The 25,529-nt window shown below is 34.7% G+C and overlaps 1 protein-coding gene across 1 annotated transcript in view; it reads right to left on the bottom strand.

Annotated features, from left to right (window-relative positions):
• Positions 1-23,863, bottom strand: part of DSG1 (desmoglein 1) — a 35,769-nt gene extending 11,906 nt beyond the window's left edge. The window contains exons 1-12 of the mRNA XM_004059282.4: positions 23,552-23,863; positions 22,845-23,241; positions 14,590-14,625; positions 14,201-14,332; positions 12,862-13,017; positions 11,268-11,412; positions 9,434-9,600; positions 7,581-7,715; positions 7,104-7,289; positions 4,696-4,955; positions 2,854-2,993; positions 1,276-1,560 (exon numbers count right to left, since the gene is read on the bottom strand). Coding sequence (XP_004059330.2) covers positions 1,276-1,560; positions 2,854-2,993; positions 4,696-4,955; positions 7,104-7,289; positions 7,581-7,715; positions 9,434-9,600; positions 11,268-11,412; positions 12,862-13,017; positions 14,201-14,332; positions 14,590-14,625; positions 22,845-22,892 — 1,690 coding nt within the window. The 5' untranslated portion in view covers positions 22,893-23,241; positions 23,552-23,863. The remainder of the gene's footprint in view (positions 1-1,275; positions 1,561-2,853; positions 2,994-4,695; positions 4,956-7,103; positions 7,290-7,580; positions 7,716-9,433; positions 9,601-11,267; positions 11,413-12,861; positions 13,018-14,200; positions 14,333-14,589; positions 14,626-22,844; positions 23,242-23,551) is intronic.
• Positions 23,864-25,529: the final 1,666 nt, after the last annotated feature.

The following is a 25,529-nucleotide window of genomic DNA, read 5'->3' as shown; positions in this document are numbered from 1 at the left end:
CGTTTGATTTAAATATCTGAGGTACCTTCTGACATTAAGATTTTATGATTCCACATTTGAAAATGACAATGTTTGCATTAATTTAATTGTAATGTGCAGACTACAACCTACTTACTTTAGAGCTCCTGTTCTCATTTCTCAAAGACTGTGCCATGTGGTTTATCTTGCTCTAATTTCTATCATCGTTCGAGGTAATGTTAACAGCCACCTGGAGAGTCCACTGGATTCTACCTTTATAGCTAGACCCTTGACTAGTGCTACCCTAGTGGCCATAGAACATGCTAAATGCTTCATGTGTGGTACTTCTTTTTCATCATCAAAGCATTGTTTTAAGGTAAGTATTATTTCATACATGACAAAAGCAAGGCTCAGAAAGGTTAGGTGACCTTCGGAAGACTCAGACGATTAGGCTTAGAAACCAGAGTTTAACCCTCGGTCTATTTGACTCTCCTTTTATTAATACTATGCAGTGTTAGTATAAATAAAATCTCTTTGAGACCTGGCCCCTGCCTATCTTTTAGTCTAAACTTTCACCATGCTGTCATGCACATCTTTTATTTCTTGCACATTGGAGTTCTTCATTGCAGTACTTTGCACTCTCATTCTTTTAGGTTTTTGCACATAGATTTTTTTCCCCTTGTATTGTGTTCCCTTTCTCTTGTCCATCAGGCTAATTCTTATTCATCTTTTAAAATGCAACTCAGAGTTTACTCTTTCTCTGTAGCCTTTTCTTTTCTTTTTTTTTTTGAGACTGAACCCCCGCCTCCTGGGTTCAAGCACTTCTCCTGCCTCGGCCTCTTTAGTAGCTGGGATTAGAGGCACCTACCACCATGCCCGGATCATTTTTGTATTTTTAGTAGAGACGTGGGTTTCACCATATTGGCCAGGCTGGTCTTGAACTTCTGACCTCAAGTGATCTGCCAGCCTTGGCCTCTCAAAGTTCTGGGATTACAGGCATGAGCCACCACACCCAGCCCTCTGTAGCCTTTTCTGATTGTCTTCTTCACTGAAATAGCAATTTGAGCCTGCTTGTTATGGCACTTTCCCATTACACTGAGACTTATTGCAAATAAATTTTTATCCTCCACAGTCTTAGAAGGGGTCAAAAAGTTTAATTTTTTCATCTTATAAACCCAGTGCCAAACACAGAAGTTTCTTTATAATTGCACAAAATGAGAATTTGTAAAATACGTTTTATCAAAGAATCAGAAAACTTAACTCCTCCCCCAGCATTTTTTGAGGGACACATATACATAGGATTGCTAAAGTACTTACATCCTAAGACCAAGAATCCCATGATGAGGAGTCCAATGCCAGCAGGACCAAAATGTACATTGTCTGATAAGAATAAATCATTGGTTCCGTGTCCGGGTTTAGAAGAAAGTACTTGGCTAGAGTCAGTAGAAATTGTGCTGGTATCATAGTTAGTGGAAGAAGTACTTTCTTGTCTGCCAGTATTGGTAGTAATTTTAGTGTTCGGCTCTGTATTAGTCCTGTCGTCATTACCAAAACTTTGAATGTTAATATTAATTGTACCAGTGCAAGTTCTTTGAAGATTATCTGTAATAACGTTCAAAATGGAAGAAATATTTTAGACATTTAGTGTAGTAATGGTTGGACAACACAGAATTATTTTTTACATTAACATTTATTTCAGAGTCTTTATTCCCATAATTTCTCCTAACTTGAAAATCATCCCTTGTTTTTGCCTCGGTTTTAAAAATCAGTTAAATTATTATATTATTATTTATAACTAACATTATTAGTCATAGTAATACTATTTATTGGATTATTTCTTTACATTACCAATAGTTGGATATTATATATAATTTGAAAAGTATAGAATTACAGAAAGAAGCAAAACAAAACCAGAAACCAAATTCATGGTAGCAGCACCCAAGGACGACACCTGCTGATATTTTTAAAAATGATCTTTTGTCCTTAATTATGATGCCAAATGGTTGCTTATTATTTATGTTACATTGATGTGATCATATGGTTCATTCCATTTTTTTTACTTTAAACTATAAGTATTCTTTTGTATTTTAATAAACTTTGTATTAACATAGTTCCTGATGGTTATATAATTTTATATCAAATGGACCATGGTTTACTTACCCTGTTGCCTATTATTGATGTGGTTTTCAATATTTAATTATTAGTGCTGTAATTAACATCTTGTGCATTCATCTTGTTATATTTAAACTTTTCCTAATATTATTGAAAGTGGAATTATTCAGCAAAAATATGGGAATAATTTGTTTGAGGTTATTTTTGTAATCTTTATTACATAGATGTGAGCTCAGTTGTCTGACTTTATTAATTGATGTAACCCTAGAATCTGGCACAATGGCTGACATTTAGTTAGGACTCAATTATACACTTTCTAAATAAATGAATAAAAACATTCTGGAAGTATATAACAGAAATATGTTTAAATCTAGTCTATATGATATCAAAGCCCATGTCCTTTCAGCTCAACTATGCTAATCCTGTTGTTTTGTTTTTGTTGCTATTTTTATCATTATCATCACATCCTTCTAAACATATATTGTTATTGTTCCATTTTAAAAAAGAGACAACAGCTATAGATGGATTAAATAACTTCTCTAAGATTCTATAGCTAGTAAGTGATGGTAGAAGACACAAATCTAGTCTCATTTCAGGACTCATGCATGGTCTTAGCTACTAAATTATACTGCCTCAAGTTGTTAAAGATATGAGTCTATAATGCCCAGTGTGACAACTTTTGTTGGAAAGGGGTTACTTCAAAATGTGATAGTTAAAATGTTAATATCTTAAGGTATATACAGCTTTCTCTAGAAAAGATAAAAATGTAAATTAATTTCTTACCATCTATAGAGAGAATCGTTCCTTGGTATTTTCCTCCGAGCATATTGTACTGTTCCTTGGTAACTTTATTTTTCAAAGTGAGTTTGCCTGTTCTTGAATCAACAGCTAGCAGGTCAGCTGGATTATTTCCCATTACATACCTGTATTTGAAAGAAAATGATACAAATTAATGTCAGCTATCTAAAAAAAGAAATTTTAATTTAAAATGTATCTTTTTTTCAGTGAGTAATTATAATCCCTAGATACAGTTTTCAATTACTAGAGACTTTATTTTTTTTCAGGGCAGTCTTAGCAATATGGAGCCACTCAGGGATATATCAAGATTTACATTTAAGAAAAAAAAATTACTGAGCACCCATTTCTGATGGAATGTCTTTTTATGCCCACTTGGATGTCAGAATAATCCTTTGATGCTTGCAGTCTCATTTTCATTTGATTTAGGTAGCAGCAGAACTATTACAGAAGACCCAGATCCTGGGATTTCCCAGGCTGCTCCTAATTCTAAACTATTCTTTTACAAAGAAGTTACTTCATCAGCTTGGCCTGAACTTCCCCCGTTTCTGCTCCTCCTTCTCACATGCACTGGAACTTGACAAGACCTCTTTTGAATTCCAAACTAAGGCCTTGCCTTGAGCCTCTATTCTATTCTTTTCTCATCTTTGACTTCGGTGTTTTTCTTCTCATCTACTATTTGTGAAACAAACACTGGTTAGGTAATTCTCTCTCTCTCTCTCTGTCTCTCCCTCTGGCATTCTGCTAAGCTCTGGGTTGGGTCTGCCTTCGGTGAACTCACTCCTGTGGGGTACAAGAGCGCTCATCAGCAACATGGTACAGTGTGACAGGACTTCTAACAGAACTGCTCACACTATGTGAGGAGAACACCAAGAAAGAACTTATAAAACACATGAGTGGGCTGAGTGTGGTGGCTCACGCCTGTAATCCCAGCACTTTGGGAGGCCGAGGAGGGTGGATCACCTGAGCTCTGGAGTTCGAGTCTGACCTGGCCAACATGGTGAAACCCCTTCTCTACTCAAAAATAGCTGGGTGTGGTAGCAGGTGCCTGTGATCCCAGCTACTTGGGAGGCTGAGGGAGGAGAATCGCGTGAACCCGGGAGGTGGAGGTGGCAGTGAACCGGGATCGTGCCACTGCACTCCTGCCTGGGTGACAGAGTGAAACTCTGTCTCAAAAAACAAACAACAAACAAACAAACAAAAAACCCCCAAACAACAAAAAATGCATGGGTAAAGTGCTTCTCCCATTCTTCTTGTCACAGTCACATGAGCAAATACAGGTACATGTGCATGCACAGATTTTTTTGTGACTTGGTAGAAATATTTGCATATATAGAGTTTTAAAAAATTACATGGCATAGTTTTCCTTAATATAACTAATTTTTCACACCAGCGTTATTGACCAATATTAAATGCTGAATAAAGTGAAGAATATAATTGAAATGAGCTAATAAAATCTAATTGATTTCAAGCTGAGCAGATTTGCAATCAGAAAATCATTCCTTAAACTCTTCTGAGGGACTAATCACGGCCTGTGGTAATCAGCTAATTGATCAATAAGATATAGAAATACAGGAGTGTCGATACTTTTGAGACATATTATTTTCACATATCACATCTTTACAGTTTAACATCTTACATCTTGCATGAATTTTTATGTTTTCTTAAGTTAAACGTTTTAAATGAACAGTTTATAGTACTTTTTACAATTAAATGATAGTTTCAAAAATAATGAAAAGTATTTTAACTCAGATACTTATCATCTATAAAAAGAACATATGTACTTAAGTTCAATATGTAAGGAAAATTAGTTGAAAATCTCATTCTTACCTAACAGTCGTTGAAGGTCTACCTGTGTCCAGGTCAGTAGCTACAAAGTCTCCCACTTTATCATTTGATCCCATATTACCAGTTACAACATATGTCTTAGAACCTGGACGAAACACTGGGCCTTCAATTACATTTAACACAGTCACAGAAATTGCAGATGCTGTCAGTTTATATTGAGACATAATTGAATGATGAAATTCAGCTTTATTTCTGACACCAATACTGAGTTGCAGACTCTGCATAGCTTCATAATCTAAGGGCTAGAAAATACAGAGTAAAATAGTTTTATTATAAGAAAATAAAACGTTTCAGGTGAAAGAGAAATCCTTTGATAATAGCAAAAAAAACTTATCTTTCTTTTATGAAACACAAATGCACACAAATACACAACCTATTCTTAAATTTTTAATCTTTAATTGATGTAAATTTGTGCAAATAAAGTAAGAAACAATTCAATTCCCCTAGATTCATTGTTAAAAAGTTGAAAACATATGACATGAGCTCTAATTGTTCACCAAACAAATTAAAAACGTAAAATAATACAGATAGTCAAATTTATGTATTTTTTAGTGCAAAGACAATTTATCCTACCTTCAATCATTTTATGTTTTTCAGAAAGTAGCTATTTATTACACAGTATGGGTCAAATATATTAGAGTTTCAATCATTTGAGTGGTTTTATCCATAAGAACTATTTAGAAGAAATTTCACATCTGTAAGTGTGACTCTTTGAATAAATCAGATAATATAATGTAATATATATATAATATAAATAAATCTATTTTCTTCAACATGTTCTAGGAAATATTTATTTCATAAAATAATAAAGTAGTGATTTTCTTTATGAAAAATGATATTAATATCCACAACACATAAAATCCACAAACAATTATGCCATTAGGCCCATACACACCAAATATATTTTTCTAAAATTTCACAAGAGTAATTTAGATAAAAATAGAATTTCACACATTGAACTCCCTTATTTAGCTAAAATTTTGAATCTTTGTTCTAATATTGGTTTTATTTGCAATTCAAAGAATGGATGTAAAATCAAAAGTATATATACATTACACACACATAAAAAATATATATGTATATAGCTATAACAAAGGATTTAATATATGATATGTCTGGGCAAACAATTATCATTCCCATTTTACAGATAGAGATATTGAGGACAGATAGGTTGAATAATTTTCTAAAGTAATATAATAGTTTGGGGCAAAATAGATTAGACTCCAATTTCCCCAGTATTGAATCCTAAATAGTGTCATGGAAAGAATGTGAACTTCATATCTGGAGAAAACTAGGTTTAAATGTTGGCTGCACTACTTACTAGCTATGAGAACTTATGCAGGTTCTGTGCTCTCTTGAAGCCTCAATGTCTTTATCTGCAATGTGGAAATAATATAACCTAATTTGCAGGGATGCTGTGAGGGATAAACTAAAGCAGCTGCACACTGTCTCAAATTAAATACAAGCTGTAGGCATGGTGACACTTTAAGAAGACACAGGAGGCAAAAAGCCACACATTCTTATGGAGACAGAGTTGTTTGAGAGTCTGTTTTCCAGACCTATTCTGAAAAAAGAAATAGTTAAATAGGGATTATATTTTACCATGAAACTATATATTGCATGCAACATATACAATCCATAAACAGCTGTTGTAGATTTTAAAAATTGACTGTGTAAGTTGTGCAGCACAGGGCGAAACTTTGACTATCAGCTCCCTAGGAGGCAAATTTTTTTCTCACATCTCAGATGAAATTTTACTGCAGGTAAATGTGGACCATTAATATGGGGAGGACATAAGAGAACGGCATCCAGTTGTTCTGGACCAGTTGACTTGGACCAAATTTCCAGTATATCTGTGTTCCTAATAAGCCTTGATCAGCAGCCACAGTGAGATGGAAGTGTGATAATTCTACATTTATAGTAATTTAACTTAAATTTTATGAAAACACGCGGGAGGAATAAATACATTTTTATTTACATGATGAATATTCTACATGTGTAATAATTGACTTACAATGTTGACATGGACACAGTTTTAAAGCCCCTATTAAATATGCTTTAAAAAGTTCTTAAGACATTAACCTTAAGGATTAATTATACTTTGTTGTAAGCATAAAATATATTTTTAAGTGTTTTCAATTTATATGATCTATTTGGGAGTACTGTATTGACAAACTGTTTCCAGTTAAAATTCAATACCTGTTTTTCTAAAATGATTATAAGCAGAAAGACTATATTAAAAAGCTCTATGTTATATATAAATTTAAAACACAGTAATTTTTATTCTTTCACTAAGCCAAGTTTGTGAAATGTTAGCATCGTTTTATTTTAAGCTTAACATTTTCAAAAAAGAGTAAGAAAACAAAATATTTAGGATAATTATACCATACCTTAACAACCTTTAAAATTCCCACATTTGTTCTTTCATTCATTTCTATCTCAAACCAATTTCCTTCATTTCCAGAGATAAAGAAAATTACTGCCATCCAGTTAGCTGAGAACTCTTCATCCAAATCAATTACTCTAATCTCGAGCAAATTTGAATTTAGAGTATTTTCTTGAATTTCTATGGTATACTGAAACAAGAAGTGAAAATTCTTAGCACAAACTGTGTGAAAGAGAGAACTACAGTAGGCTTATACTGGAATGTTGATAACTTCATTATTTAGAAAAGATATCTGTGGTTTTCATCTCATTTTTCATTGCTTAACTCCATTTATTCTTGCATAAACCCAAGAAAAAGGTATGTGTCTACATTTGGGTTGTATGTCAATAAACATAACATGTGCCTCTGTAAGCAGAATTGTTCGTATATGTTTTAGAATATAGTGAATTTAGATTTATTAATTCCAAGAACAAATACTTACTGAAGACTGTTCCATGTAAGGGATATTATCATTGACATCGAGGATTTTAATGTTGCACTCACATTCCGCTGACATGCCATCTGCCCCGCCATCTCGGTCAGAGCCTCTTACAGCAAGAGCATACTGGCCGTATTGCTAAAAATACATATTACAGGCAATATCACACTTGACGTAGACAGCCTTTACTTTGTCTTATGTAAAATTCTTTGAAATGTTGGCTCAACGTTTACATAAATCTATGATAGAGGTAGGGTTAACAAAGAATATGGGAAATCCACAAGTTTCACGTGATTATTCCCAATAATACCACGCATTATTTAAAAGATGCAACATGTTTTAAAAGGCTTCATTTCTTATTAATAATAATATGTCCAGAGGTTGAAAAAGTTTATAAAGGGTAAAACAAACCAGAATGATCTCAAGGAGAGAGATTAACTTTACCAAAAATTTATGGCATGAATATTCCATAACCTAAATAATCAGCCCCCGAGTGTGCAAGAAGCATATAAACAGATAACAAAGCTTTGTGTTTTGAGAGGTAGTGGGTTGTGGCAGTGGAATTATTGGTGATGTATCTATTCTTGACTCTATTCAATGGTGCTTACCTTTCTAGAAGCTGGTAAAATCTATGGAGGCTTTCCTTGACTCATGCAAAAATGCACACTCATTCAAAATGGTGGATATAATTTAGGGGGTTTTATAGAGACATCTTGAGATCTCTCCATTGACCCCAGGTTGAGAATATCTGCCCTGGTGGCTTCCCAACGGCTGCAGAGTCCCTTTCCTTCTGACAGCCCTTTCTTACAGTGCTTTACCACGAAAGCTCTTTTGACATGAAAGAAACCCCACTGGGCTGTTTAAGACAGTTTGAGAGAGAAAAGTGTAAACATTCGATTTCTTCTAATGTTGATTTTCAAACATGTATAAAAGGAGACTTAGGTAACCTAGAAACTTATAACATTTAGATAATTAAAGAGTATTAAAATAATATGATTTATCCTAAACCTAAAAGTCATCAGCAAGAAGATTGTCATTTTTAATAATCAAAACAAAATTAATTGAATACCATCAGAAAATAAAGCTTCCTCACTTATGCTCCTAATGTACATTTAGGTCAGCAACATTCTATTACAAGACAATTTTTTTTAAATAATGAAAAAGCACATATTTTAAAACTAAATCATAAAATCACAAGGCATGCTAGAAACCTCATAATGCTGATTTTACTCTGTTAACATCACTAGTTATTTTCTTATTTGTAAATAAAAAGATTGGTCAGTCTGTCATTTAATTCTTATCCATCATTCTTATCCTGTGCTTCATTTCCCAAAGTAAATGAATGGATGAGCTATCAATAGATGTTACATAGGAAAAACAAGAATTCTGTTGTCAATGGAGCTTAGATATGCTAGGTTAAAGGAAGAGAACTTAGTGTATCAATATTCCTGGAGCCTCCAGCATACTCACATGCATTGTAACTCACCAAAACGTGGACATATAGTAAGTCATTCCTAAATTCATTTTATTATAGAACACACTTTTTAGAGAAATGGAGCTTTTGATTCTACCTTAGATTCTACCTTAGGCATATTTTCATGTACTTTCACAATATAGTTTTCTTAAATTGAAGCAAATTTTAATTAATTAATTATATGAAAAATAGTACAAAATGTAATTGAAAAATCCTCCCTTTTTCATTTAAAAAATATTTCTTACATGAAAGAATTATGTGAAAAAGTTATACAAGTAAAAATTTAAACCATCATTTTCTTCATCTCTTTGTCTCTTCAGTATCCTTGCTTTTAGAATCAGTTCCTTTGAGACCAAAAACCCACATAAAGAAAAAGAATTACCTCTCTGTCCAGAAAATTATTCATCGTTCGAATTTCTCCAGTATTTCTGTTGATAATAAACATTGGTGAATCTGAAGGTTCTTGTCTTATAATCTTGAAGGCTATTTTTGAGTTCAAATTGTTTGGTTCATCTGCGTCAGTAGCATTGAGTATCATCACCAGTGTATCTAGAAATTAAGGAAAATTGATTGCAAATGGGCGATTTACATTTTTGTTACAGTAGAGTATATCACCTTTCCAAAAAAGTGTTAGAGTTAGTTGATCCTTATGATGTGGACTTCACTGTCTTCCCTTTCTACTCCTTCAACATATGGATATCTTGGCTCTTTTCTATATCTTTGCCTAACAAGAAGATCACATTTTACTAGGAATCTAGACATTGATGATAACTGGGAAACAAAGGAAATGTGTTATTCTGGCTTTCTATTTCTTCTTCTAGCATATTTTCTTCTTTTTTAAAGGATGCTGTGGCGAAACAAAATGATAATAAGGCCAGACCAACATTTTCCCAACTTTCTCAACACTTTCTAGCTATAAGATCTTGGCCTCAATTTTTATATCTATAAATGGGGATGATATTACTGCCATCCTTACTGAATTCATGTGAGAATTAAATCATTAATAAGAGAAAACTATATAAAGTTCCTAATGAATAATGCACATTTGATAAATATACATTATTACTGTTTTGTTTTGGGTGATCCTTCGTCAAGTTCAAGGTAATTAGTAGATCTAAAGAAATGCTTGCTTAACTACACATATTGTCCTGTCTCTTATCTTTTTCATTAATTTTATAAGTAGTTTTGATGAAGATTATTAGATTATTGGAGAATGTGGAAAACTGCCAGTGCTCATTCATAACTTTGGAATTGTTCTCTACTCTCCAACTCCATTTTAAATACAATTTTCCTACAAATGCTTCACGGCATCTGTCATCCCCCACCTGTATTCATTGTAGCATAACCTTTAAAATGTTTTCACTAGATAATTAACATTTATATATACTTATATAATTTATATAATTAAATTCCATGCAACTATTGAAAGCAGTGAAACAATCTACGTGTCCTGATATGGAAATATGTTCAAAATATATTTATATAAAAATTAATGTTGTGGATTAGCATGTAACAGATGATACCATTTATGTTAAAAAAACATGTGATTTATGTTTACATAATTATGGAGCGCATGTGCACAGTGCATACCTCTGAAGAACGGTACTAGGAAATGCAGACAGCAGATTTTTGTTCCCTTTTACTTTCCATATTACATAAATTTAATGAGCATTTTATAATAACACTTTTAAAAGTTGAAAGTATAGGTACAGTATTTTAATGAATAAAAGTAAAGTGTAGGGATTTTTGGAATTCACAAGAAATTTTATCACTTAAAGGTTAAATCACAAAAAGAAGTTTTGTGTGGAAGTGATTTCTATAAGAGATTTTAAAGTAGCTAACTTTAAAAAAGGGGAAAAAACGCAGTAGGAGCAGAAAAGGGTGGGATTGTCCTTCTACACAGTTAGACTGGGAGGCTAAATCCACATCCCGATGCCTCTGCCACCACTGTGCAAAATGCCTTTAAAATTTTTTGTTAGGACTCTTCTACAGGGCTGGCCTGAGAGTTATGTGAGAAAAATCCTCCTCATTGCTTTGGAATCACGCCTTGTGTCCCTCAGTTTGGAGCTGCTTCCGTAGTTGAAAGGAAAGACTTGCTATTCTGCATCTTTTCTATAGTTTATCTCTTACATTCATGATGTGTACTTTGACGTAGTTTAGTCTCCAGTTAGGTGCCTGGCTGTTAGGAGTGATTTGGAAACCACTACATTACTTACTTGCATTAGAATTTTCTTCTATTTGTCCTGCAAATGTAGCCATTGAAAACACTGGAGGGTTGTCATTTATATCCAAAACCCTGACTCTGAGCTCTAGAGGCCTCTCTAAATCTTGGCCCATTGAGTTCAGAGCTCGGCAGTAGATCTGGGAGAGAAAAGATAAATAATTATACAGTGAAACACAGATTTATTAAGTTCTTACTTTGAGCATTATGCTAGCACTGTGGCGAATTAAAAGAATTATTATGTCTACTTAGAACATAGGTACAAGCCCTACTTACAGTCACTAAGGGAAAGCAAATGTGGCATTCTTAAGCTAGGTAGTAGCTACATGGGGGTTTATATTATTATCATGATTATTATTATTACTATTATTATTTGTATTTGAAGCGTCCCTAAGTGTAATGTGTACTATTTTACAAAATGGCATATTTCATATATAAAGGCATTATGATACTAGCTTGGGCAATATAATGAGACCCTGTCTCTAAAAAAATAATAAAGACGTAAAAAAATGCATTGTGCCCCAAGAAAAGCTAACAGGGTAGCATGCCTTTTTAAAGTTTGTGGGGGATCATTGTGGGACAGAAGGGAGAAATAGAGATTTGGGATTGAAGGCTAAAGAATTAAAGTTGTGTGAGGAATACAGGCAGGCGGTGTGAGTGAAAACTGCAAATATCGATTATTATTTGAAGGTATTTTGGGATACGGATTGGTGGGGTTTTAATAGAAGAGGTAACAGGAGCAAAATAGGTTTTCTTTATTTCTATTTTTAATATTAAGAAGTGTTGGCCATGATGATAGAGAGAAATAGGAGTAGCCAAGGAGCCAACAGAAGGGAGACAGAAAACAGAGGTGATGGAATGATTCTCCAAGTAAGTGGTAATTATAGGACCATGGAAATGTCTTGCAATATGCTGTGAGAAAAAGCAAACAATTGATCCTGCTTTTGATTTAATGAAGAACATTTCTGAACTGGGTGAGTGAGAAATAATTATGGGAGTTTGTGATGGATGGCCTCAGCCTTTTTCATAAAGTTGGTCACAAGGTCAACTGCTTAAAGTGGAAATGAGGTTGAGGGTTTGAAGAGATAGGATACTTAAGCTATGTGACAGCTCCTGTAAAAAATGGAGCGAGATTCACTTAAGAATGGATGCATTTTCAAGGTGCATTTGGAGCTCAGGTGAGCTTGAGGAATATGAATTTATAGTAAAGTATATTTGCTCAGAAAACAGTCCTGCAGTAGCTCTAGAATCATTACTTGACATTAGACTTAAAATAAGGTAACATTCTTTACTGAATTTTTTAAAAAAGGAAAAATTAAAAAGTTAGATAATTGTCCTTCCAAACAAATACTCTAGTTTGCCAATGAGGACAGTATAGAGGTTAGCATTTTTGCTGACACTTAAGGGAAACATTTCCTTCTCTCTTAATCTTTGCATTTCTTTTCAGTCATGGGATGCTCGTGAATTAAGAAACAACCAAAAATGCCAAATATTGAGACTCTTGAAATCAAATTAAGTATGATCTGAGATTAAGAACTTCTGAGAAGAATTTAAGCATGAACATATATATTGACATGAAGTCCACTTACAATGAAGAAAGGAGTGACCTCTCGATCAACTATGGATGTTATATTAATTTCACCAGTTTTCTGATTAATGACAAAGATCCCATATGGTGGCTGATCAATTCCTACTCCAGAGATGCGGTATGTAACTTGCTGGTTTGCAGCACAATCTGAGTGAATCTGCAGAAGGAACACAAGTAAAAATATTAGAGGGAGCAAATAGAGTTCTATATTTGGTATATGACAGCTTTCCTGAGAGTTGTTGCATGTGATGACCTTGTTATTTAGGAAATGTTGTCAATGGAGATTATTTTCCTAGATAAGAGTAACAATTACAGCTCTAATATTTTCAATGGTAACTGACAATGTAATCAAAGAAATTCGGTTTCTGCTTCTATCAAACATGAAAAAATGCGAAATATCACCCTACTATATCTAAGTCTATGCAATCATCATGCATGACTTCATTCATTCAACAGTTAAAATTTGATCTTGTATTATTTGCAGGGTCTGTGCTTGCACTGGAGCTACAGAAGGAAACTCTTTGCCCTCTTAAGGAGTTGATCAATGTTGTCATCATGCAACTTTAATCTTCAATTTGTTTTAAATGTAAAGTTTTCAAAGAAAGTAGATTTATTTAGGTGACAAGAGTTATCTGGGTTTGAGTGGAAGCTCTGAATTCTGAAAATGGGAAGGGTGTATTACCAGAAAAGGAAGGAGACCACGCGAATAAATGGTTATAGAAACCAGAACTCTTTCTTTGAAATAAAATATTGTTTGGCTGTAAACAAATCCTAGTGGGGAGTATTTGTGAGTGTCTGTGTGGATGAATGTGTATATTCGTGTGTGTATCCGTGGACGTGTACATCTGTATGTTCATGAATTTGTGGGGGGTGTTTCTGAGTGTGTGTGTATGTAGAAAGGAAGATATGGAAAAATGAATAGAAAAGGGGTATGAGAGAGGGCACCTTGTGAATGTTAACAAACAAACAAAAAAGTAGGAATTCAATTCTAATACATTGTGAGGCAAAAAGAGCACACATTGAAGTAATTCCTTTGAATGTGCTGAAAGCCAAATTCTTTATTAAAATAATGATCTTTTTTCATCTGGAGTTTGGGATAGCACATGATCATGTGTATGCATTTCACCAACGAGGTGAGTCAACGTTTGCCTGTTTCTCTGAGCACCTGCATTTCTTAATTTCTCCTTATGAGTTTCAGTTTTCATCATCTAGATGACTATAGTTCTGTTCTGTATCGTAGCTTCTCGGTGAGACATGTTCATGAAATATTTAGCAGACAGTTTCTTTTGAAACTTCATCCATTCTGATTTTCAATGTTATGCTTTGGAGTTGATACCTACTTTGGCGATTGGGTTCCTCTTTGAGTTGTCTTCACCTTCACGACAGGCTGCTGCGAACTTGATCCATTCACGTTTCTGCCTTCGGATTGAATGCCATTTGATGGTGCCATTTTTAGTGTTATAATCTCTTACCTTAAATGACAGCAATAAAGAAATGGTATATATTAATTTGAATTCATAATTCAAATTCCACTGAGATTTTTGGAAGAGGGTATAATCTCAGAAATAGAGGATGTTTAATTGGGAAAATTGGTAATTTTGGTAATCTATTAATTTTAGCATTATATGAACTTTACTTATGAGAATACATTTTCTTCAGAAAATATATTGTTATTCTCAAATTATTTTCTTGTTTAAAAATTTGGAAAAATGGATTTGTTATATATTACCTGGATTCGGAATTCACTGTTAACTTCTACCACCACCTGTAAAAAATAAGATAATCACACTAGTTATTTTTTAATTAAATGCTTTAAAATTTAAATTATCCAGTTACCTTAAAAACAACATGAAATCATAGGCTTGTGAGTCATTAAAATTATTTTATCAGCCAAATAGCAGGTGGATTTGGTTTATGTCTTGGGTCTGATGATGATGCTAAGAATTTTTGTTTTTACCTTTCAATTTACTCTTCTTTTTATTACTATTATTTTGTACTTGTATTTCTCCCTAAATAAGAAATTTTTAACTTTTAATTGAATTTATTCAGAATTGCAAAGTATGAAAACTTTATTTGTATAACTGATATAAGAAAATTATAGTTTACATTTAAAAATACTAACAGTAGTAATTAAAAAATATAAAAAAGTTCTTTTTATAGTTAATTTTAATTGTAGCATTAAAGAAAATATGAACTTAATGTCTCTAAGTATCTACTTTAAAAAAATTGCCACAATAGATAATTCAGAAAATAAGTATTTATGATCAATATGAGAAGTATAAAAAGATAATGTTTTTATTATGAGAATTACATATCCATTGTGTATCTAATATTAATAATTATGATCGTTATTACTCTTATAATTTGTTAAATAATAGCTAGGTATTAGGTTATGTATTTATGTAAATCTATGCACTTAATCTTTACAACAAATACATGTGGTCACCACTAATACTATCTCCATTTTACAGAACAGGAAATTGAGTCTTGGATATTAACCTATGGCTAAATATAATTCAATACAATTTAGCATAAATTTTCACTTGAGCTGTGGGTTTTACAATAAAATATGAGATAGCCTATTCCCTCAAGTAAATTACTACTAAGAAAAGCATGCTACAAAGAATTTATATTGCAACTTCAAGAACTCAAAAAATTCTGATTTTAAACTAACCTATTATCCTTGTGATTGGTGATATTTACATACGACAATAGGAATACAGCATGAAGAAAAAAAAAAAGAAAAGCAAATGGCCCAAATTTTAAAACATGTAACTGAAATGTTATCTGTAGAGCCCATCTTGGGTGCAGAACTGAAATGATGAAATGGTGTTCATGTAAATGCATGCTCCTTGCTGCCTGTGAATTTATGAACACTTTTCCCTCTCTCTTGTTTGTGAGTGTGGGATGGGAGATGGGCATACCTTATTTGTGTGTTTGAAAGCCATTTCTTCATAGCTACAGAATTGTGCATGCATCTGTTATCTGTTATTGCGCTTCCCTTACTGCATTGGAGCGTCAGTGCTTGCTGTTTGTTTTGGAAAGCTATGCAGATGACTAAGAAATCTTTCCAGCTTTATGAAGCTGGGTCATCCTTTTTCCCATGAGAGACAATTTGGGCAGAAGACCAAGTAGCTTTCACCATACAGTCAGACTCTCAATTGGATTTGTAATCTAAAAACCGCCAAGTCTGCTTAAAAATGTGGTGGGTTGGTGTAAGCTTATTTTCTGTTGCTCAGAGTCTGGAATAAACTCTGATACAAAGTCACTCTTGGACTTTCAAAGGCAAAATAGTGAAATCTGACTCTTGATAGAGTTGGAAAATCTTCAACGTATTTCCCCAATTCTCTGAACTTTAGTTTTCTCACTTGTAAAATGACAAGAGTAGACTAAATTTTATACAGGTAACTTTCCAGCTGTAATATTAAATGCCTGTGTGCAGTAGGAAAATATTGAAGTATTTAGATGTGAGAAAAGCATGATAAAATTGTGGTTTTAAAGCTTACTCTGACAACAGTTGGTAGGACTAGTGGGAAGAGGCAGTGATTACAGACGGTGAGCAGTTGAGGGTCTCTGTATCAAAGCAGACTGGAGGTGAGAAGGAGGTACGCTGGAGCAGAGGCAGAGGGAATGGATGGGGAAAGATCAAGGGATACTGCAGCATAGCATTGGCAGGGCTTGAGAACAAATGGGATGGGGGTGTTCAAGAAAGGGAGGAAGCTCAGGGGATGGCAGTTTTAAACTGTGGGATTGGGAACAAGACAGTAATAGAATTTAGCAGATTAGAACACATTGAGTTTGAGATGCCAGATAATGCCTTGGTGAAGATGATCAGCAATTGGAAACATGGATCAAAACTTGAGCAAAAGTTCAAGCTGGATATGTAGATTTGAGGTAGATCTGCTCAGGCAGGATAGTTGAAATCGTGAGAATTTGAAATTTCTAAAGTAGAGGATACAGTCAAGAGTCAGCCTGCAATTGAGGATAAAACTAGAAGAATTCCTACATTTATAGCACTAGGAACAACGACAACAAACAAACAAACAAAAAAAAAGGAAGGAGAGGGCCGGGCGCTGTGGCTCACACCTGTAATCCCAGCACTTTGGGAGGCCGAGGCGGGTGGATCACGAGGTCAGGAGATTGAGACCATCCTGGCCAACATGGTGAAACCCCGTCTCCAATAAAAATACAAAAATTAGCTGGGCGTCGTGGTGCGTGCCTGTAGTCCCAGCTACTTGGGAGGCTGAGGCAGGAGAATCAATTGAACCCGGGAGGCGGAGGTTGCAGTGAGCCGAGATTGCACCACTGCACTCCTGGGGACAGAGCAAGACTTTGTCTCAAAAAAAGAAAAAAAAAAAAAAAAGGAAGGAGAGAAGGAGTGGCGAAAGAGAGAAGGAATGGCGAAAGAAACAATAGGAAAATATAATGCATTATAATGGAGGTCAGAGGAAAAGGAAAACGGAAAGACAGATGGGGTTGAAAGAGATGAGGTAAAAAAGTTGAGCAGAGTGAATTCTGAGGAAATCCTGAGGTTCTGAGGGACCTTCACGAGAATATTTTTAGCTGGATGGAACATGCACTTGCTTGACAGCAAGGGATTAGGAAATGAGAGGAGGAGAGGAGGACATAAAGATGGTCACTTTTTCAAGATATTGGTGATAAAAGGGAACAGAGGGACAAGATAGTAGCATTTTTTTGAGAGAGGGTAACCTAAGGATTTTTGAAAGTTAAGATAGAAGCTAGGAGGAGATTTTGATTTAAAAGAAGAGATGTTCAGCAGGAAGATTCTCATAGAAGTGTTGTGATGGGGAGAGCAGGAGAGAATGGGCAGAAAAAGAAAGGATCTCAAAGACAAAGGCAAGGAAAGATAGAGATTAAAATCGATCAATTAGGAAAGGGAAATTGGAAGACATTGTACTAAATGACCTAGACTTTGTCCCTGGAGTAAGGGTGAGGTGGATGGAGATTAAAATCAATAAACTGGGGAAGGGAAATTGGAGGACACTCTCCTAAATGACCTAGACCTTGTCCCTGGAGTAAGGGTGAGGTTATTTTCTGACAATTAGGGGAGAAGTTTGGATTCCCAAATGAGTTTGGAGTCTGTGCTATGGAGGCTGTGATGGAGATTTACCTAGAGATGAACACAGGGGTTATCAGGCTGACTGAGCATATCTCAGCTGTTTTGCCCAGTGGATAGGGACATTGGGGTAAGTCATTAAATCAATCTGTGCTCAGTTTCCTCAGCTGTATATGAGACTAAAGTCCCCTCTAGTCCTAAAATTCTATGAAAACAGTAAATAATTCACCTGAAATACATCCTCAATGAGTTTTCCCTTCATTTCTGTTTTAGGAACCAATCCATTTATGTACTTTTTAAAAGCTACAGGAGACAAAATCGCAGGCTAATTTTAATAAATCCCCAATTACAGTAATTTTTAATGTTTTCCTTTTTAATATTGAAGTTCATGCTTCCTTGCACATAATAAAAATGGGTTTGAGAGTAACAAGCTATTTTTATTTAAAAAATCTCTTGCATTTAATAATTGTGAGATGGTCTTCCAAGTCACTTTTTGCTAAGCGTTGAATTCTAACATAATTGTTACGTTTTTGTTAAGCATTCAATTCTAATGTAATTGTTAACTTTTATATACATCTCAAGGATACGCTTGAAACAAAGCTAAAATATCACAATTTGCTTTATTTAAAAACCTCCTCTTATCTTTCCTTTGTACTGCTCTGACAAAGGGTATCAGTCTGAGGTTGACAGCACCTTAATGGGTTGAATTCTCTAATTTATTCTTTTCGTTTGTGTATTTTACAAGTACATACTGAATGTGTATTATGTGGATCCAACACCAGATTAAGACTTTTAAAGGCCTGAAAATATTATAGTAAGTCTCAGGTGAAATGTAAAATGAATTTAATACTACACCATTAAAATGTTGGGGAAATCCAGTATTATTATTTCTATGTTTAATAGCGTGATAATTTTTTGGAGTGTGTGGGGGAAGAGCTGTATAAACTATCCAAAAACTTCCTTGTGGTACCTCTGCTGTGTGTGATTAGACATCTTTTGAGCAATCTTGCACTGGTGCTAGGCACTATAAGGGATACAAAGGCAAATCAGACACAGAACCTGCCTTCAAATAACTTACAGTCTTGCAGTTTTGAGAGCAACAGGCAACCATTAATTTGTAGAGATATGATTTCTCATTAGACAAGTATGAAAAACTGTGGCCTATTCTCACAGACCAATTAAGAGCATGGATCAGCAGCCAATGGCATTTAAAAAAATTTGATCTGTCTAAGTCTATTGAAGGAATTTGCATATCAAGCATAATCAGCAAGGGTGGCATGACCCAGCACTGGGCAAGGGTGTTCCCTGAGTTGAGGGAGCATTATAAATCTAATTGCGGTGCCTGGCACAGCAGGCTTCCTGCTGATATGTTAGGCAATGTCTATTAGGACACAGGGATACTCAGCAACCATGTCTTTGATGAATGTGTTGTGGAGAAAGAGTTACCAGAAATTAAGTGCTCTGGGTATAGATAAGATAATTTTCTAGATTGATGAGATTTGTTAAATAAGTGAATCTTATTCTAGGGTCAGCCTTTCAGATTTAAGACAGCATTCTTCAGTGCTTTAGTTTCTACCCTTTTCCTAAAACAGGGATGACAAAATGTTTTTACTTTGTGACAACTCAAACCAATTGAGCGATGATAAATTTGTACTCCTTGTTTCTGTAAAGGTGATAGAAGATGCTAATCCTAAATCTGCGGCGAAATAATAAAGCTTTTATGAACACCATATAACTGTTAATGATGACACTTGAATGCAATTTGTAAGTTTCACTGAATACGTGAACAGAAATATTCCTTCCATTTTCTATAAAATATTTTACTGAAACACTGATCTCTATACTACATATCACTATAATATACGCTCAAGAAAGCACAAAGAGCTCTCTCTTTTGCTTGTCTTCTGTTTGGTCTGTACTAGTTTGTTAGTTCTTCTCTTGCTTTAGGCATCTGTGAACAGAATTTTGGGGACTTAAGATGTCTTCAAGTAAGTTTAGGAACTATGTAATGAAATGTGTATTATTTTCTGTGTATTTTAGCCTGAGTGATGAAAGTACTCTTAAAAACTCCTGCTCATATTTTACAGAATTTCAGTTCAGTTCAAACTGTGGAGTTAGTTTATCAGGTGGTCAGAGGGTTGGGTTTTTTTTTGTTTGTTTGTTTCAAAATGAAATATTAACCCATAGAAAGAGGGGGAAAATGGTTACTATAATGAACCAAAATAATCAGATCATTCATGGTCATAGATAAAAGTCATTTTCTCCGTTCTTTGAGCTTGAGCTGCAGAAATTTACCTTTTTTAAAAGAAGACATCTTCAGATTTGTATTGACTTAAATGGACTAATTGGACCTGGCAAAGTTGCAAGTAATTTTCAGAAATCATTAAAACCATAGAGATCCCGCTGGCTCTATTTTGCTTTCCCACAGTGACCATGCTGTACTTTTTACCATTGTCATATACATGCACATAGATTTCTTTTATTTGGTGCATAGGAAACATTGTTCTCAGGCCTAGAGAAAATACATTCTAACTCCTTTCTCTACTCCATACACTGATTATATGGAAACAAAAAGAAGAAAGCAAAATAGACGCAGAATTAACAAAATGTGTTTGACTTGCAGTGTTATAGCAGGTGTAATCTCTTGTCTGTCCAGGAGACTTGTCAGAACAATAGAATAGCCATAGAGCAATCTTGATTGCTGTAAGAGCAGCTCCTCCAGCTTTGTTCTCCCTGATTCAACCCACTCATTTGAACAAGGTTGACAACCTTCAGATGCATTGAGCTGAATACACAGTATGCTTGCAAACAAATAGTTACCCAGTTCTCAGGTAGATTTGCTTAAAAGACACTACCAATTTAAATATCTTAAAGGCCTTAACAATTGCACAAATACACTTCCTAATGCAGGTTCCCGCTTATTGACTTTGAGTAGAGACGAATATAAAGACTTTACATAGATTTTTTTTCATTTTTTGGTAAAAGCATGCATTTATAATGAGACTAGGAGAAAGATAACTGAAAGAATTTGCTATAGTGGTGGTTGTTTTATGAAGAAAAAAAGTATTTTAAAGAAAAATACAGATTACGAAATTCCAAAGCACCATTACCAAAATTATCCCATGTGGTAAAATCTGTACTTAAAATAAATTTTGATCTTCCAAACCTTAGAAAGTGAAATGTTTTCCAAAAAAACCTATGATGTCAACGTGAAAATGAAACATTGTAATTCATTATAGTGTAAGTTCTTTGAGAAAAAATTTTCATAAGGCATGTGGGAGACTTGTGATTAATTTTAATATAAAATAAGGTAACCTCCTCTTCCCCCATTCCCAAAAAAACCCCCATAAACCAACAAAAAAACAATCTAGGCACAGCTAGAGAAAGTTCCATAAAGATATATGATTTTGATGATGATACATTTTATTGAAGAATGACTAAATAGGAAGTGGCTGTTTAAAGAAATTTGATATGCTATAATTAATTTGAAATAAATAAATCAAGAAATAAGGCACATCTTAGAGATTCTGTGAAAGTGTACACCTATCTGAACAAGCTGGTCAACTAAAACTATAATAGCTCTTAATGGATCAAATTTATTTGAAATTTTAAGTAAAAGTGCTTGATTACTGACAATATGAAACTCTCACATTTCAAATGACATACTGTATAATGCTCAGTGATCCCTACCAAATCCTAAGTAATGAAATCAACTGATCCTAAATATCCACTGAAAAGAGCATGGGATAGGACTAATGTTTGAAGGAAAGCTTGGAACCAAAGCCACCAGCTTACTGATGCTAATTTATAACTAAATCCACTGATTATGTCCCGCCTTAGTTAATAAAACTGAATTCAAACCAACCAGCATACTTTGAATCAAAGATCCAACTTATTATACCAACCAACCCAACATTCCAGTTCAAAAATTAAGCAAGTAGAAACAAATGTGAACCACAGCACTATACATCCTGCCAAGCTGGAGGTCAATTTACTTGGCACCTGCCTTTTTGAATTACATTAACCTTACTGTGAGAGAGATTACAATTTTCAAATTTTCACTGAAAGTGAAATTGACATAATACATTAGTGGTGCACTTAGTATTATCTCTACAGCAAGAAAACTAATTACATGTAAGGGGGCAATGATAAAGTATTTCATTACATTCGTCAGACCATCAAGCGCACAACTTTTATATCATAGTCATCACTGACATTCCAGTAGTAAGATCGAGTGTAATAATAATTATACTTACTCTTTAATTATAGCCACTTCTTCACTTAATATGTCATTTATAAACCTCCTGTACTGCCATTTTTTGAAATTAAAAATGTTTTAAATAAAATCATAGTTAAATAGTGCGGGGCTTTTTATAGTAGTGATACAGATTCTAACCAAATATGCAACTGATGACTTTATTTGGATAGCAAGACCAGCCACAAACTGCTACGATTTTAAATTATGTGGTGCTATTTTTATGTTTTAAAAATTAGAGTAATTCCACCACCAAACATACAAAAAAATAAAAAAAAATAGGTTAAAAATCCAGACACACTTGTGATATTTAGTTTAAAAGCCCTCTTGCAGAAGAGATTTTGAACCACAAAGTGCTACTAACTAGCGATAGGAATTTCTTAAATTCAGTCTTTTCCCAGCATGACTTAGCAATGACTTCGATGTCAGAGATGTAATACAATGAGTTGACACTGAGGCATTAACATGATCTTGAGTCTTCAATTAAAGAGAGAAACGCTATTGAAAAATCTAGTTCATAAAATCGTCTTGTCATTAATATACATTTTCAATGGGTTCAGGTTAGAAATAATGCCCACTAACATTTTCTAAAAAGTTTTCACTTGTTTACAATGAGCACGATTATGAAGGACTTTTACCAGAATCCACTCACCAGAAAAATGAACAGCACTGCAACTACTCTGAAGAAACTCCAGTCCATCTCTGCTGGATTCTCTTACATCCAAGACCAAGGGAGTTTTGTTTGTTCTTCTCTGTTCTTTTTCTTTCTCCCACTCAGCTGGTGTCTGATTAAAACAATTTCTCAGTAGATGTTCTTACATGCAGGCTTTGAGGTGTTTCTGCCTTCCTCTGGGAGAAGGACTGAAGGTACGTATAACCAGTCTGGATCCCCACCCTAAAAACTTGGGCTGGTCTCACTGAAATGCTTGACAAGATCATCATTGCTCCCAGGTAAAAACTTGGGGACACACCCTTCTTCCAGCTGAAAAGCGACTCTTGATGGGGCAAGGAAGATTCACTCCTTTACTGAATGTTTTCAGTGGCAGGCTCTTAAAGTGAACAGAAATACCGAGGGTTATACAGGTGATGGGGGCTTCTCACCCCATGCTTTCTTTATAGGTGGTTTAGTTTCTCCCCATATTAAACAGGCAGGTATAACTTGAATGCTCATCTTATTCATTCCATTATCTGTTTGTGGCCAAACCCTCAGGTCATAGTAGAAAATTACAAACTTTCCATTTTAGTAGATGTTGGGAAAGTTTCAGTTATTTTCAGTTGTTAAGAGACAGAAAATATGCTAATGCAAGACTGAGATTTTTTAAAGTTATTAATTCAAACAAGTAAACCCATGATACTTACAGTTATTAGATCCTCTGCATAAGTCACAATTCCCATTAACTGACCAGCTTTCAGTCTAAGGAATCCTCCATTTTCCCTCTAAAGAAATTATTTTCTCTCCCTAATTATTTTTCTTTCTTTATGATTCTTTTTTAAATGCAACAAAATAAAAATTTAAATATTACTAAACTAAAGGGTGAATAGTGAGAACCACCAATTAAAATCCTGATCATAACTTTGAAAATGAGATTCGGTGCCTGAAATACTAATGGAAACACAGAAAGCTGCTCAGCAGGTGAGGTGGGTTAAAAGTCAATGACAATTCCTAAGCACAGAGCCAAGAATCTGTACGGTGAGCCAATTAGAACATAGGGAATACACTGAAGAAATGGCTGCCTACACAGGTAGATGGGAAACTGAATGCAGCCCTGAGGTTTGTGAAAATAAATAGCAACCTTCACAGGGCAGCATTTGGACATATTTTTGGACTCTCTTCTCTTCCCCTGGCAACGTCTAGTATAAATATTGTGAGTGGCAGGAAGCTCATAGACACTGGATGCCCTCAGAGTTTGAAACGGCTACTTGGAACAAGAGACCTACCTGATAAGATGTTGATTATGGTCAAAAAGATACTCAGAATGTCTCCAAAAGGAAGAAAATCTCTGAGGGTCAGAGGGTCTATAGAAGGCTGTCATTTCACTACAGATTTGTGGCAAAGAAGATGTGTGGTTTGAATTTCCATATTATCCATCATACAGTGTGGAGGGGAGGAGATAGGCTGCCCATGTTTATTTGCAGTGAATAAGAATGTTTATGATTGTAAATAGCAGATGTAAATAAATAAAATTTAGAAAGATGAGCTGGCCAATTTTCTCTAATGAGAAATGTCAAATAAAATAGACTGTATTAACCTATGACTTAGTCTGAGCAATATATTAGTATCACGTTGTCTGACCATGAATAACAGAAGACTCACTGGGCACCAGAGACAACTGCACCTACTCTTGCAGCTTTCCAGAGGCGAGTCAATGTTTTATGCATCTTGGATTCTGGGCATGATGCTAGGGCATGCATGGGGGCCTCCTTCATCCATTAAATTACCTTTCCTTAAACCTAACCCTGGCTCCACCCCTAACTCAATGCCTTGCTCCAACAATCCTATATGACTAGGGGATTCATAAGGCAGCAATCTCTCAAACATCTTTCTGGAGAGGAGGTGTGATAGAACTCCAATACTGCAGAGCAGCGTCTGTCTTGGCAGTTACATGAGAGCCAATACGATGTTAAACACAGTGGGAGAGGGAATTTGTTAATCACTTTCTCTCCTTTGCCTCCTTCCCTGCCTTTTTCTCTTTCTTACTCATTTTAATGTCCTCAGAACAGTGCTATCCAGTAGAACTTTCTGCAATACGAACATGTTCTCTATCTATGCTGTCAGATATGGTAGCCCCTTATAATATGTGACTATTGAGGATTTAAAATATGGTTATTATGACTAAGGAAGAGAATATTTAAGTTTGCTTAATTTAAATTTAAATAACCACATGTGGCTAGTGGCTACCATATTGGACAGTGCAGACATCATTGCTTTTGTTGTCTATCTTCTCTCTTACTCCAAGCCTTAACTTCTGGTTTTTACAAACTCAGCTCTCTCAATCTACCCTATGCCTTTTCTTAATTGAGAACCCCACCATTGTTCCGGCTTTCAATGAGCACATTTAATTAGTTTTCCTTCATGTACTCTTATCTCAGTTGGTCCTGTCCCTTTTCCTGACTTAGTGGTCCTCCTTCCTAATGCCAATGAGTTAAGATACTTTAAAACATAGGCAACACAAACCATTTCATTTCCGTATTCACATTGTTTTCAATTCTTTCTTCCAGCAACCTCATCTGTAACCTCACATCACACTGTTGCTTCTCCTCTCCCATCTCAGTGAACTCCTTTTCTTTACTCTGAACATTGTTTAGTATGTGTACCTGCTCGTACATAGCAACAGTT

The sequence above is a fragment of the Gorilla gorilla genome, chromosome 17 (genome assembly GCF_029281585.2).
Source record: "Gorilla gorilla gorilla isolate KB3781 chromosome 17, NHGRI_mGorGor1-v2.1_pri, whole genome shotgun sequence".
Lineage (NCBI taxonomy): Eukaryota > Metazoa > Chordata > Mammalia > Primates > Hominidae > Gorilla > Gorilla gorilla.
The sequence above is the reverse complement of the archived record's forward strand: the minus strand, read 5'-3'. Positions and strand labels throughout refer to the sequence as shown.